At 59.1% G+C, this 15363-nt stretch overlaps 1 protein-coding gene across 1 annotated transcript; it reads right to left on the bottom strand.

Moving 5' to 3' along the window:
* Positions 1 to 8386: 8386 nt before the first annotated feature.
* PSMF1 (proteasome inhibitor subunit 1) lies at positions 8387 to 14939 on the bottom strand. The gene is made up of 7 exons (XM_071572882.1): positions 14760 to 14939; positions 13529 to 13681; positions 12953 to 13035; positions 12187 to 12363; positions 11506 to 11559; positions 9569 to 9727; positions 8387 to 9455 (listed from the first exon to the last, which is right to left on the bottom strand). Exons 1-7 carry the CDS (start codon positions 14886 to 14888, stop codon positions 9404 to 9406), a joined length of 807 nt encoding a protein of 268 aa, XP_071428983.1. The 5' UTR covers positions 14889 to 14939; the 3' UTR covers positions 8387 to 9403.
* Positions 14940 to 15363: the final 424 nt, after the last annotated feature.

Raw genomic sequence — 15363 nt, 5'->3', positions numbered from 1 at the left:
AGGAACCTCCCATGAGCCCCAAAACAGATGTCCACTGGTCCTGCCCGGGCACTCCACACCCTGTGAGGTGGAAATGGCCTGCACTGGTGGCCTCTGTGCAGCTCCAGCCCTCCCCAGTGCTGCCCCTGATGTCCAGCCCTGCCTCGCCAGGGGCAAGAGCTCCAGGGCACATTTTGCTGGGTCAGAAATGCCCCCACCCACCCCTGGGGTGCTGTGTCTGTGTCACACAGACCAGCAGTGACAGGCAGAGAGGCTGTGATATGCCATGGAACTGGTCCCCCCAAGCTGCTGGATCTCCAGACGGTGTGGAGCCCGCTCCCAAATTGCCCAGCTGCTTTTTCCCTGACCTCCGAGTCACCTTGAGCCGTGCTGGCTGCGGGTGCTCACTCTGCCATGGGATGCTGGGAATGCTAAGGAGGCAGGAATGAAACTTCACTTTGATGGTGGGGCTGCATCAGGGTCAGCACTGCCAGCGGGCACCAGGCAGCTGTGCACATCCCAAAATTGGGCTGTGCTGCATGGCAGTGTGTTGGAGGACAGAGCCAGGTCCACACCCCATCCAGCTTCATCACATTCCTGCTCCTGCTGTCCTCCTCTGCCTGCCTGAGGCTCCCATTTGTTGTCATTCTCATCCACTTTAAATCATTTCTTCTGAGCAGTGATATGTGCCCATCCCTGGCAGCCCCGTCTGGCTCCCTCACCCTGCTCCATGTCCCAGACTCCCCACTCCCACCTCCTCTTTCTTTCCAAGCTCTCTGTCTCTCTCCTCCGGCACTCCTGCAGTTTCATTGTGAATTTTGGCAGTGCTCTCTCTGACCTTGGCTGTCTCCCTCCTCTCTTTGCTCCTGTGCCAGCAGCATAAATCTTGTCTGTCTCCATCTCCTCCTCTTCCCTCAGTGCCAGTGCCTTGGGGACAGAGTGGCCTTTGCCAGCCCCCAGCCTCTTGCTCAGCCATTCAGGATCAGGCTGGGGAAGGTTTTTGGGCTGCCCTGAGGCCCTTGGAAGACGTGGGGTCACCTCCCCGCTCCCATCCAGCAATGGCAGTGGGACCCCAGTGCCAGCAGGTGATGCTGGCAGGATGTGTCCCTCCACTCATCCGTCCCAGGGGGGCTCCAGAGCACTGCTGTGGGATTGGGGTGCAGGAGCAGCCCCGCAGGCAGCACAGAGCCCTGACCCCATGGCAGGCTCAGGCCTGTCCCTGCATGAAGGCAGGTGGGGCCATGGCATGAGTGGCTCTGCTTCTGCCCCCCAAATCCCCATCCTGGCAGGTCTCCCAGCCTCTGCACCTTTGGGTGCATCATCGGCTGCAGGGCTTGGGTGCTCCAGAATGGAGGGCTTGACCACTGCTCTGCTCAAGAGCAGACTGGTGGTGGTTCTGTCTTCCCAGGGAATTTGGCAATGGTGAGACAGCAGATCTCCTCCTGCCCGTCTGTTCACAATGATGTGCCCGCCTGCTCCAGATCCATCTTTTCCTGCTGATTCGGGACAATCTGTGTCCCGTGACCTACTTGTCTCCAAGCATCTCCTGCCTTCCTGCGGAGTGGGTTGATACTAAAGCCTCTCTAAATGTGGTTAACGTGTTAGGATGCACTTACATTTATTTTTAATTCTGCTTTTTTCTCAGCCCACTTTTGGCTGAGTCCCCAGGGACACTCTGCTGGAAAGCTTCTGTGTTTCATAGAGTCACAGAGTCACGGAATGGTTTGGGTTGGAAAAGACCTTACAGATCATCTTATTCCAAGCCCCCTGCCCCGGGCAAGGGCTCCTTTCACTAGACCAGGCTGCTCCAAATTCCATCCAGCCTGGCCTTCAACACTTCCAGGGGTGGGGCATCCACACTGAGGAGACAGGAGCAGAGACCAGGTGGGTCACAGAACACAAAACTTCCACTGCAAACTTAAAATCATAAAATCATGTGTATCCCTGCCCCTGAGATGGGAAAAAGTGATGATATAAACCACCCTTGGATTGATGTTTTCCTAACCCACTCCTGGCTGGGTGCTGAGCCTGTCCAGCCCTCAGAAGACACAAATGCACTTTTCTATTTGTGTGGCACTCCCTGAATCTCTGACCCTTTTTGATTCCTTTTAGCTGTATCTGACAGAGACTTCAGAGAAAATCCCTGCCCTTGTCGTGACACAGGTGGCAGGAGATTCCCATCTGACATCCCCACGCAGGGCAATGCTCTGGCACTGTGGGTAGCCCAGTGTGGGTGCAGAAGAACACACTGTGTGTGGGGATACAGTTCAGGACATGGGCAGGACAGGGCACAAGGGGCTCAGGGCACCAGCCATGGATCTCTGCGGCACCAGCCCTGCGAGCTCACCCAGCACCGGCAGCATCAGGTGAGCCTGTGGGAGATGCAGGTGAAGGTGTTGAAGGGAATGGCAATGTGATGGACAAACCTTCCCAGCAGCTGTCAGCAGCCCACCCGCTGTCGCCTGGGATTTACATCCACATCTCCAGGCACTGCTCCAAATGTGGAAATAAACCACGTCTTATTAACAAACGAGAGAAAGCATGTGGCTGCCAGCAGGTCACTGCTGGGGCACAGACATGGGTCCGGTGCCAGGTCACAGAGAAGCAGAGTGTGGGCACTAACATGAGTGCTCTGTGAGAAATTGAGTAAATAGCGTGTGTGTGTGTGTGTGTGTGTGTGTGTGTGTGTGTGTGTGTGTGTGTGTTAAGGGAGCTCTGTGCCACGGGACGGCACTGGGACTGTGGTGGGACGGTGGGGGCCAGGGGCTCCTCTGTCCCAGGCTGAAGCATCTCGTGCCTGGCACAAACCCAGGTCAACCCCAGTTTGCTCCGGGGATTTGGGAATAGGCTGTACCTTTGTGGGGACTCACAGTGGGCAAAAGCCGGGTGGGAGTTGTTCTTTATGCCTTCAGGACTTGAGGGGGTCTCAGGTTGCAGCCCCAGTGTCCGCAGCCCATCTCTGCCCCATGTTTCCACTGGGGACAGCTGGGTGAGGGGAACAGGTCCCCCAGGCACACCCCACGCAAACCGTGCAGTGCTTCTCTGTCCTCTCCAATGCCCCTCCCCACACGCAGCCCCCCGGGGTGCCCGCGGAGGGCTCCTTCTTGCAAGGGGTACGTTCACAGGAGGTGCCGGTGTGCAAGCGGGTGTGTGCCTGTGTGTGCCCCCCGTACGCGGGTGTGTGTGCGTGTGCGTGCGGCTGCCGCGCGCGACCGCAGCTCGGGGCACCCACCGCCCGCCCCGCGGCACCGGCACCTGCCCGGGGAGGCGGCCGGGGTAGGAATCCTGGCGCGGGGACCGGGAGGGGAAGGGGGGCAGCTCGGTGCGGGCACTGGCGGGGCGGGCAGAAGGAGCGGAGAAGCGCGAGCGGAGCCCAGTGCACGGAGCGGGGCCACAGCCCGGTGCGGGAGCGGGGAACCGGCGGGCAGAGCCCGGCGGGAGGAGAAATCCGGAACGGGGCAGCTCGGTGGGGTCACAGGGACACGGGGTCCCTCGAGGGGTGTCAGTCCGGTTCGGGGAAGTGAGTAGCGCGGTGGGAAGAGGGAAGAACCAGGACGACGACTCGGTTGGGGGAGGCAGGTGCGGGTTCAGGGAAGGGGAGCAGCCCGGTGCGAGGACCCAGGGAAGGGGAGCATCTCGGTCTGGGGCGTCTGCTCCGGGAAAGAGGGACAACCCAGGCGGGGACTCAGCTCCAAGGGTAGCCCGGTTCGGCTAAGCGGGATCCCAGGAGGAGGAGCAGCCCAGTTCGCGGACCTGCGGGGTGGGGTTGGCAACGCGGTTCAGGGAAGCGGCTCTGGCAGCGGGGGGCGCATCCCGCTGGGGATTTGGACGAGCATCCCAGTTTGTGGCCCCATCTTCTGTCCGGGGGAGTATCCCGCTCCGTTTCGGCCGCTCACCTCTGGCCGCGCAGGCCGGCGGCGGTTCCATGGCGTCCCCGCGGGCGGCAGAGCTGCGGAGCCCGGGCGAGGCGGCGGCGGGTGCGGGCGCCGGTGCGGGCGCGGGGGGGCCGGTGCCGGCGGGCCCGGGGCTGGCACTGGCGCTGGGCTGCGCCCTGGGCGGTGCGGCGCTGGTGGTGCTGGCGGGGGCCGTTCCGCGGGCGGCGCGGCCCGACCCCGCCGTGCCGGCGCGGCAGATGGAGCGGCTGGAGGCGCGGGCAGCCCGGCTCCGCGCCCGCCTCGACCGCTGCACCGTGGCCGGGCTGGCGCTGCTGGCCCTCGGGGGGCTCCTGCTCGCCGCCCTGCTGCTGGCCGCCGCCGCCGCCCGCCGCCGCGCCCGGGCCGCCCGCCGCACCGGGGGCACCTACGGCTCGGTGCGGCTGCGGCTGCGAAGAGTGTCAGCTGAAGGGACGCGGGCACTGCTGGAGAGCCAGCTGAGCCCCCCGCCCCAGCCCCTCGAGGGGCCTAGCTCCTAGCTGGGCACGCCCCGGGGACCCCCTGCTGTCGGCAGAAGTGGAGGTCTCTGTGCCGCACCCCAACACCAATACCATCTGGTAAGACGTGGCCGGTGCCAGCCTTCAGCCACCATCCTCGCTTCCTTGAACCCTTCTCGGATGGGGCTCCCACCTGGCAGCACCTGAGTGATGCGGCTTTGGGATTCTCCACTGGATTGCACGGCCCTGGCCTGAGCTGTTCCCCACCAGCAGCACTGGGTCAGTGCAGTCTTCAGACCCCTCATCGCCTCCCCAGCACTTCCCTGGACAACGTCCTGGCACCAGCATCGCGGCAGCGGCACCGTCAAGGCACCCATGGCATTTCCACACTGTGGCTGGTTGCAGCCTGGACTGGATGTGAAGCCGAGCTCCTTCCCACAGCCAGGACCTGGCTGCTCCTCTTCCCGACGGATCTCTTCAGTTTCTGCCATCAGTGACCTTTTTTAGCAATAGTTTCCTGTCAAACTCTGTGGCACAGAGCTGGTGCTTGCACTGCTCCGGGCAGAAGGGGAGGCAGCAGCGAGCGTGCCCACCCCACCGCCCGTGCAGTGGGGTCCAGCCCCCCACCACCCCCTGCCCACACACCCCACCAGCCCCATTCCACAGAGCAGGCTGAAGGCCAAGACACACTTGCACTGTGCTGAGCATCCCACTACTACCAGCAACCCCGGAACAGGCTCCTCAAAAATCATGGTGCTCTGTACAGAGAAGAGCAGACGTTTCCCAGTGCCTCGAGGCGATGTGGTGGCCCGGCAGTGCTGCCACCAGGGTGTCCCCGCGCCGACCTTTGTGCTGATCCAAGGGCACAAAGTGAAAATTGCATCTCGGGAATTAAACATGAAGCGTCATTAAAGCACAATGTTGTGTGGAAAGAGAAATGGGGATGGGCAGGGTGCTGGGAAAGGGAAATAATTATCCTTTTGGAAAATGCAGACCCACAAAGGTGCTGTTTGTCATGAACTGCCACCACTTTTCAATCCATCCTGTAAATTGCCCACTTCAAACATTCCCAGATGGGGACAAATCCCTCCAGACAACCCAACACAGAGGAAAGTCACTTTCACACCCAGTACGGTTGCCTGAATTGGGTTTTATTCCAGGGCTTCCAGTGTCCCTTTGGATGCTGGGGACAGTGTCCTCTGCCCTATGTTTCCATTTCTAATTCTTCACAGCTAATTCTTCCCACTGCTGTGAAGGGTCATGAGTCTGTCTCCCTGTCACCACATCACCTGGCCACGCTCTGTATTTATTGTAGGATCCCAGGAAACAACCTCAGATGGCCTCATGAAGGGCCCAAGGAGGGCAAAGGGACAAATGGCCTTGTGGCTGTCACTGTTGGGCTGATCCTGGGGTGAAAGGGGGGCTGATGCTGTGGGAGGGAGGGAAGGGAGAAAGGGAAAGAAGGGGAGAAAGGGGGAGCTCTGGGTCTTCCCAAGGCACTGCCCTAGGGAAGGCAGATGTCCCTCCCACAACTCAGTGCTGGCCCTGTATGTCTGGATTAGAAAATAAACCTGTTAGATGGAGAAATCATCCTCATCCCTTTTTGTTGCTTTAAATAAGCTAGAAGGAGTGTTTCCAGGAGGAAAGGCTGAGCCTGGTGGAGGTTACAGCTGCTGAGCACCTGCTGTATGTGAGACAAGAAATGCTCCTGTGGATTAGGGCATGAGACTGCTCAAGAGTCTGCAGGAAGGGGCTGTTGTTGCTTTGTCAGCACATTACTGGGCTGTGCCTCGAGTCCCTGCAGGACTGGGGGGAAGCCTCTATATGGAGAGAGATGTATTTACGGTGAACAAGCTGTGTCAAGGAAGGAGTGCCATTAAAGACAATTTACCACTGAGAGCTCCAGGGCTGGGAAATTATTTTGTACCGAGATGCCCCCTGGGGCTGAGGCAGAGAGTGGCTGTGGCAGGGGACATGGAGCTGTCTGACCTGGCCATCCCCTCATTGCTCTGCCAGGTGCTGGAGACAAGGCACTGGTCCATGGTGGTCAGTGCAGAGGGGTATTAGGAAGCAATCTAAAATATTCCAGAGTGGTAGGGAAAGTCTGGCTGGGAAAGGCTGATGCTGTGCAGCCAGGGTGGGATGAGGGTCACTGGCTCTCCAGTCCCCAGCACCAGTGTTTTGAGGATCTCTGCTTGTGCCAGGGAAGAGAAAGCAGGCAGGGTCTGCTTTGTTCTCCTGCTGGGCCACACACGTGGCTTTCCTGTACCCAGGACTCAGGGATGGAGCACCAGCTGCAGGGGGGTAATTAGCAGCACTGGGGGCTCTGCCATCCCATCAGGAGTGTGTGGGCAGGTGCCACGGGCTGGGCGGGCTGGCAGATGGCCTGAAGGACTCTCTGGGGATCACAAGCTATTACCAATAATCCAGTGCCTCTCTTTAAATGTGTGGTGGAGGTGCCTCGCTGGTGCTGCTGGAGGAGGGAGGCTGTGCCTGTGCCAAGACCGCACACCCGGCCAGCCGCTCCTCGCAGACTCCCCATAAAATTAACACGGGGTGTGTTGCTGTGCTCCTGTGCATGTTAATGTTCTCTGCCACTCAGGGTAGCACCACCAGTGCTGGCGACAGGGACACAAGGCTGAGGGCCTGGGCTGTCGCTTCTGCTGGAGGGAGACCTGGCCCTTGCAAGCCACTACGGCACAAGCCTGCAATGGGGCAGCTGCCTCCAAACCATGCCCAGGGAATGGGGTCTGGGTTGACCATCAGCCCTACAGATGGAACAAGGAACGTGCTTGGGATCACTGGCCCCCAGGAGCCACCTCTGCCGTGCTGTCTCCTTTGGTGTGAGCCAAGCCAGCTGCAGGGACAGTCTCCTGTCCCCACCATCCTGTGACCCAGGGAAAAGGATCTTTGCCTATCCTTTCCAGAGAGCGGATGGCTCAGCCCTGGGAGCCTCGAGGCTCAGGCACAGGCCTGCAGTGGACACTTGTCCCCTTTGGCACCCACGCCCTCCTCTGCCACCTGTTTCCCAGCTGCACAACACCACGGACTCGCCGGGGCCGGGCGCTGCAGACAAAAGCCGGTTCACCGGCCCCGCCGCAGCCTCTCCCGGCGCAGACTCGCTTTAATTAGCCCCATCAAAGCCGGCTGCGTCTCTCCCTCCTGGAAGGTTGCAGCATATGATTAATTCAGGCACAGAACACAGTCGCCCCCCGCAGAGAGGGGCCCCTTGATGAGGCCAAAGCTGTTTCCTCTCCCCCAGCATCCCATGCAGCCAGGTTGGGGTCTGCAGTCTCTCAACCCCAGCAGCAAGGCTGGGGGCTTTGTTCTTCTGGGACAAAGCTGTGGATGGGTTCAGGCTGTCCCAGGAGCCAGAGGGGACAAGCAGGAGCAATGGCCTCACCGAGCCCTGGGCCTCTCTCCCCATGGCTCCCACACTGCTCTGATCACAGGCACTGCCCACAGCCCACCTGTGGGTCTCCATCTGGGATTGCCCATGAAACCCCCCCCGGGATGTGCAGCTGGGATGGCATATCCAGATCTGGGCTTAGAACCAGCCCCTTTGCACATGGGGGTACACACACAAGCCCATGGGATATGCAGGGGTTGCTCCAGCTGCCCTGAGCACTGGATTTCTCCAGTTGGTCTTCCCTGCTCCCACTTGTGCCCAGCTCAGGGTGGCACACACCGTAACACAGCTTTATTAGCTGCACGTGGAGACAAAGAGCTTTTAAAAGGAAAAGGTCTTTGGGGGAAAGAGGTAGATGGGGGGGATCCCTTCCCTCTTTTCATTTCTGCCAGTGCAGCTGCATGTGTTCTGATGGCACTCAATGCCCTGGAGAGGCAATTACTGCAGGAGCCAGGCTGGGCTGTTCTCCACTTCATTTTCCAAATACAGCTACAACGTCTTGGAAAAGCACTGCTGCTCAGGGGAAGGTATAAAGCGGGTTCCCAGCGTGGATCCTCTGCCTTGGGAAGGGCTCTGGGGGCTTCCCATCAGGGAGCAGGGGGCTGCCCCAGCAAACAGCAACACAACACTGTTGTCAGGGTTTTATTTCGGTCTCATGAACATCCTTCCAAGAGAACAAACCATGAGAAGAAAAACAGTGTGAGCCCCTGACACACAAGCTGAGCTGCAGCCCCAAAATCAACTGAGCTGGGGGATCTGTGTGGAAGGGAGGAGGTTTCCAGAGAGAGCTCAGGAGCCCGAGCCATGTAGATCTCACCCATCCTCCCAAAGCCAGCCAGGCAGAGCCACACACAGCAAGGCTGACAGTAGCAAAACATGTTCTACAAATCTCTTTTGCAAAGCTCCCTCCCTCCCAGCCCCACGCAGTGCCTGGTGGGCAACCCTTGCCAAGCTGCCTGCGGCTCTTCACGGACACCCCAGGAATGAAAAACACCACAGCTGCAGGGAAGAGAGGGCAAGGTGGGCCAGGAATTCAATCTATCTCTTCTCATGGACATCAAATGCTTTGCTGCTTGGTGCTCTTCAAAGCAAGTGGGCACAGCCCCGTGGAAGCTGATCCCAGCTGCTGCTGGGGGTCTGCCCATGGAGACCCCATGGGTCGGGCTTTTCAGCCCTTCAATCAGTGCCTTGCTCAGATACAGAGCAAGAGAGAAATCACCTCCATACAGGGAGCCCACTTCAACTGTCCCCTTCAGCGAGGCTGCTGTGGCTGCCCTGCAATGAGCCAGCTCCCTCCTTGCACCCACTGCTTGTGGGACCCCAGAGCAAGCTCTGCCACCCCAGAGAAGCAGAGGAGAAATCCCACAGCACCCAGGCTGTTCTGGAGTGTTGCACCCCATGCTGCCACCTTGCTGGGTGCAAACACCCAGGCACCCTCAGAGGAGCAGGGAAAGAAATGGACCTACTGCCTCCTCCTCCATTCTGCAAACAGGGAAGCCTTTATAGCTGATGGGACACACGGGAATGTGACCCCAAACAGAGAGAAGGAAAACACTGCTGGAAAGATCTAAATCCACTGGATGTGGAGACAGGAAGTGCACCTGCTTCCCAGGAGATTCATCTGTGAGGAGCCACCTGGTGACTCCTTACATGAACATGTCATCGTAGCCTGGAGGAGGAAGGTGGTCAGGATCTGGCCTGGAAAGAAATTCAGAGCAGAGTCAAACAGGAGTGAGATCTCAGGCCTGCAGCAACAGGGATGAGCTGGGATCCAGCAGCAGGCTGGAAGACCAGCATGGTTAAGGACCTACCCGGGTCGTGCAGCTCCTAAAGGGCTAAAGGGGTCGAATCTGGCACCTGGTGGAACAGCTCCTGGGGGAAGCCGGCCCGGGATGCCCGACGAGGGGTCAATGCCGGGCTGCCGGAAGCCAGACCGGAGAGGATCCACAATCATTCCCCCACTCCGACCTCTGGGGAGAGGAAAGGCAGAGAAGGTGAGCTTGGCACTGGTGAAAGAGGAGCAAAGCACATCCCTGTGCCAACTGCCTACTGCAGGAATGCCAAGCATGGGATCATGGGGCTAACCTGACACACAGCACATGGGAAGGAAAGTTCCCAGGACAAGCTAGTGAGGCAGCACATGGCAAAAAGACAGAGCCCTGCACAGAATCCCAGAATGATTTGAGTAGGAAGGGACCTGAAAGCTCATCTCGTTCCACCCCCTACCATGGGCAAGGACACCTTCCACTAAACCAGATTGCTCCAAGCCCTGTCCAACCTGGCCTTGAACACTTGCAGGGACTGGCCATCCACAGCTTCTCTGGGAAAACTGTGCCAGGGTCTCACCACTCTCACAGAAGAATTTCTTCCCAATATCCCATCTAACCCTTCCCTGTCAGTGTGAAACCATTCCCTCTTGTCCTGTCACTCCAGGCCCTTGTCCAAAGTCCCTCTCCAGCTTCCCTGCAGCCCCTTTAGGCACTGGAAGGGGCTCAAAGGTCTCCATCAGAGCCTTCTTTCCTCCAGGCTGACCACCCCCAGCTCTCTCAGCCTGTCTGCACAGCAGAGGTTCTGGCTGTCCCCTCAGGAAGCATTAGACCCACTGGCCCTTGGTGCCAGCCCAGGCTCCAGCCCTGCTCCCCGTCCTGCCCTGTGCAGTGTTGCAAGAACTGGCAGCCCCAGCTGGGCTCCCACAACCCTTTCCAAAGAGCTGCCTGGAAGTCATTTGCTGACCACGGTGGCTCCTTGGAGCTGCCCCACACTGCGAGCACAATTCGTCATGGTTGGCTTTGTGCAAACACAGCTGGAGCCTCTGGACACCACTGCCATCATACAAGTCATTAACAACCGTATTAATGAGTTCCATTAGGCCAGAACGGCTGCCCAAAGTGCCCCCGGACAGCCAGGTCCCATGAGCATATTCCTGGGAGTCTGAGTCTGCAGCCCCAGCACTGGCAGGTGACAGCACACAAATCTGCTTCCATTTACCATCTTTTTTTTGTCATTTACAGAGAAATCTCTGATGAAGGGCTGGAGGCAGTGACAGTTTTAGCTGTCCCTTTTCTAGCCAAACATGTGGAGAACCAAGTCTTGCAGGAGGGGAGAAAATTTCATCCCCACAAGAAAGGTTCCAGAGAGGAGACTCCCCTGAGCTGCAGGACACTCCACAACAACCCCAAGAGCTGTTTTGTGTCTGTGTGCTTTTATCAGGATTGGAGGATGACAGGTTCTCCTTGCCTGACCAAACCAAAGATCGAGGATGTATCTGTGAAACTCAGTCCCCCAGACAGCCCAGCCTCTGCCCAGGCTTCCTATGAGTGCCTCAGACAGCTGGGAGGCTTGCAACAGGACTTGGGAATCTGTGAACTCGGCTTTCAGCCTTCCCTTCTGCAGACTGCTGGGCTGGAGACACAGCAGCTGGTAACAGTTTAAATTAGAGGCTTATATTCACTTAACGATGTATTCAGCTTTGATTTACTGCAGGAATTACTGCATGTTAAATGAATACAAGCTGATTATTAAACAGACACAGATTGCAACCTATCATCTATACAAGAGATGGGATCTTATTATGATATTAGAACCATATTGAGCAACTGTCAATTGGTCCCTCACATTTTGCACTGAGGAACTGTCCCATTGCCATCCCCACTCAGAGACACTTGTTTGGGTGCTGTTCCAGTGGTCTCCAGCCACCCCCAGATCCCCCCAAAGGCAGAGCAGGGGGTGCTTCAACAGCCATACTCACCCAAAAGGGTCCAGGTCATCCCCACCAACAGCAAAGGGGTTTGTGGGGGAAGGCCTGAAACAGAACAGAGTGAGATGCCACTGCAGCATCTCTGACTTACAGCCAAAGGAGATCACAGTGGGAGAGGGGGGAGCCCGCCTGCCATGTACAAGGGATGACTGGGGAGGGAGGGGTCTGGTAGGGATGGTGAAGCAGGTGCCACGTGGCCCCTCTCACCAGCATTGCCAGCAACAGTTTCAAGGCAAAAGCAGTGCCAGGAAAGCAGGAAGAGGAGGCCTTGCCCCCGACACTGGCTGGGTGCACCTCTGGTGTCCCTCAGGAAGGCTGCTCGGACACACAATGGCACCATCCTTCCTACTGGTGCCTGCTCTGCCACCCATGAGCCATGACAATCCCTCAGCCAGCACAGAGCAGGGTCACCCTTCCTCAACCCACAGCCCCCCCAGCCCTGCACCCTCCCTGCTCCCTCCCGGGTCTGTCAGTACAACACTCACCTCCAGAACAGCCCATCCCTCAGCCAGCAACCAAATCAAACCCAAGTGTCCAGGCTGAAACCAGCTGCAGGAGGTTTGTATGCTCTTTACTCCCCATCCCATGTGTGCAAGAGGGGGATCTGATGTGTAGTCTGGGGAGCTGTGCAAGGACCACATCCCCTCTAACAGTCACCCACTCCTGACTCACCAGGACGGGGCCCTTGTGCCCGCTGGCTGCCGGGGAGGGATCCGGAGAGGGTCCTCATCCTGCTGCAAGTCCTTTTTGGACTCAGGTTCCTTTTTGGCCTTTTCTGCAGGGGCACCAAGGGGAGCAATGATGCCTGAAGAGATCCTTGTCCCCAGCTCCTCAGTGTTCTTGTACACCCTGCAGTGAGGAGAGGGAAGGCAGAGGGATAGGGAGACCCTGGCACCAGGACCAGAGGCGCTAAACAGGCTGCAAGAGGTACAAGGAGGGGACAGACAAGCCCAAAGTGTCGCTGGCACAAAACATGTCCCCCACTGGCAGCACAGAGAGGACAGAAGGGCACAAAGCCCTCACCCCATTTCAGATGGCTGAGGTGTCACCCAGGACCAGTTTGCACTGAAGGAAAGCACAGCACATGGCACTGGTCTTTAGCAAGGCCACGGGGTGTCTGGGATGTGGCTGAAGCTGTGGCACCCTGGGCATTGTCCACCCAGCACAGTCCTCTGGAAATAAACATGCTGGCCTGGCCTGTTCCCAGGTTGTGCCCTCCACTGGGCTCCAACCCACAGTCCCATTGTTCCCTAAATCTCTCCTGCCTGCCAGCAGCACACAGGGAGGCAGGGAAGGGAGCTCTGGCTGCATTTCAGGGCTGGCCTGGGTTTGTACTGGGAAGCAAAGTCCTCCAGCTCCTCTCAGCCTGGTTTCCACCCCACTCCCCATGCCAGTGGGACATTTTTTCCTGCAGAAAATACCAGGGAACTAAGATTACTTGTGGAAATCATCCAGGTGCTCTGGATTGATGTAATCTGCCACAGCCAAGGTCACATCTGCCACCTTCTGAGAGCCACGATCCTGGAAAAGCACAGGGAAAGCACAGAGTGAGCAGCCTGGCAGAGCTGGGCATGAGGGACAGAGCAGGTACAACCACAGCTGGGACACAGTGGGGCTCCCCTGCTGCCCCCCACATCCCTGTGCTGTGCCCACATCCCCAGGAGCAAACCCCAGTGTACAGCAAGGTTCTTCCTGCTCCATTTCCCAATTTGGTCTGCAAAAGGTGAAACACTGAGTCAAACCAGCCTGGGCAGGGGCTTGGTGGGGGCTGCAGAAAAGTCCTGAGCTGGGAAAGGGATAGAACAGGACCATTCCTGAGCTGGGTGGTACAAGGCAAACTGTCCCACTGCCCTGACACAGCCAGTGTTTGACCAGCTTCATGCTGGGGCACATCTTCTGCCACACAAACACCTCCCAGGTCTGCCCCATCCTGAGGGACAAACAGGCCCTCCTGTTCTTGCAGCCGCTGATCCCAAAGGATCCCAAACCCACAGAGGTCAGCATGGGTGCTCACCATGACATTGAGGATCATGCTGTCCTCCACCATGATGGCCTTCAGCAGCAGCTCACGGGCATCATCCGTGGACTTGTAGCGCAGTGTATACACCTCCTTGTTGGCTTCCCAGCCAGTGGGCAGCAGCTCTGACTTCCTTTCATCAGGACCTGGCTGCAGAGGAACAGACAGGCTGCCAACACCCTGCCTAGGAGCCCAGCACCACTTCCCAGGGCTGGGGGAACCCATCCTGGCTGCAACAGGAGATCCAGAAGGGGACTGAGGTCTCTGGGAGAGGATCTCTCCATCTGCCCCTGCCTGCTTGCCTGGAACAGCAGACATGACCACCCTTTGCTAAGCTTCAGGAGGAAGCAACAAAACCCCAGAAGCCCAAGACAGGAGATGGTGCTCTTCCCTGCCAGGCACCTCTCACCTCCCCAGTGTGACACAAAACTGTCTGGGCTGGGGGGAAGGCTGTCATCATGCTTCTTCCAGCACCACAGCAGTGCAGCTGGAGGGCACTGCCCTACACTGACCCTTCCTCTGGTACTGCGGGTTTCTCTGCCATAACAGTGCCTTGCACTGCCCCACTGCCCCCCAGAACCACATCAGGCACCCTGCCAATGCCTCCAGCAGCACACCAGCCTCCCAACCCACCAGATCCCCACCTTAGTACTGGGTCCAGAACTAGACTGGCCTCCCTGGTATTGCCCCCAGCACTGGCACCCCCCAGCAGCACATCTCCTCCTTCCCAGCACTGCACTGGACACCCCCGTTTTGGTGCAAGGTTTCCCTTCAGCACCAACCTCCTCCCAGTGCTATATTAATCCCTGTCTTGGAATCACACTGATCCACTAGAACCATCCTGAGACACCACTCTGACCACCCCCAGCACCCCCAGAACCTCCAGCACCGTGATCCCCTCAACACTGGCACCTCCTCACCCTCGTCTAGCACTAGGACTCCCCCCAGCACCGGGAAACCCCAGCACCGAGATCCTCCCAAACCGGGCCCCCACCAAGCACAGGGGGCCCCGCAGCCCCCAGCACCGCAGCCGCTCTCTCCGACACCCCCCAGCAGCACTGCGGACCCTCGGACCCCGCCCCGCTTGGGGTGCTCCCGACACCGCGCGGTTCCCCCGGAGCGGCCGCCGGGCTCGGCCGAGCGGCGCCGGCGAGCGGCGCTACGCAAGGCCGGGGCTTCACCGCGGCCTACTCGGCCTCCGAGCGGGGCAGCGCGGCCCGGGCCGTACCTGGTCGCCGGTGCCCAGGCAGCGGTAGCCGTGTCGGACCAGCTCCCAGTGCACGGCGCAGACCAGCGCGTCCTGCGGGCGGGAGACAGCGGGTCTGGCCCAGGCGTACAGCGGTTCCAGCCCCGCCATGGCCGCGCCGCACCGGGCCGGGCCGGGGAGGGGCCGCGCCCGCACCGCCCTCACTAGAGGGCCCCCGTCGGCTGCGCAGGGCCCGGGCTGGGCAGGGATCGTCCCGCCGTGCCCCTCGAGCTCTGGGGTCACCTCAAACAGGAGGGACATTGAGAGGCTGGGGAGTGTGCAGGGAAAGGGCTGGAACACAGGAAGCGGCTGGGGGGGCTCAGCCTGGGGAAATGGAGGTTCAGGGGGGACCTTCAGACTCTCTGCAACTCCCTGACAGGAGGGGTGAGCCAGGGGAGGATCGGGCTGTGCTCACAGGGAAAAAGTGACAGGACAAGAGCAAACAACCCCAAGTTGCACCAGGGGAGGTGGAGGTTGTAAATTGGGGGAGATTTCCTCACAGAAAGGGTTATCCAGGTGGGGTTTGGTTACTTCTCCCAGGCACTCAGCAACAGGACAAGGGGGCACAATGGGCTCAAGCTCTGCC

Source organism: Pithys albifrons, chromosome 18, assembly GCF_047495875.1.
Source record: "Pithys albifrons albifrons isolate INPA30051 chromosome 18, PitAlb_v1, whole genome shotgun sequence".
Lineage (NCBI taxonomy): Eukaryota > Metazoa > Chordata > Aves > Passeriformes > Thamnophilidae > Pithys > Pithys albifrons.
The sequence above is the reverse complement of the archived record's forward strand: the minus strand, read 5'-3'. Positions and strand labels throughout refer to the sequence as shown.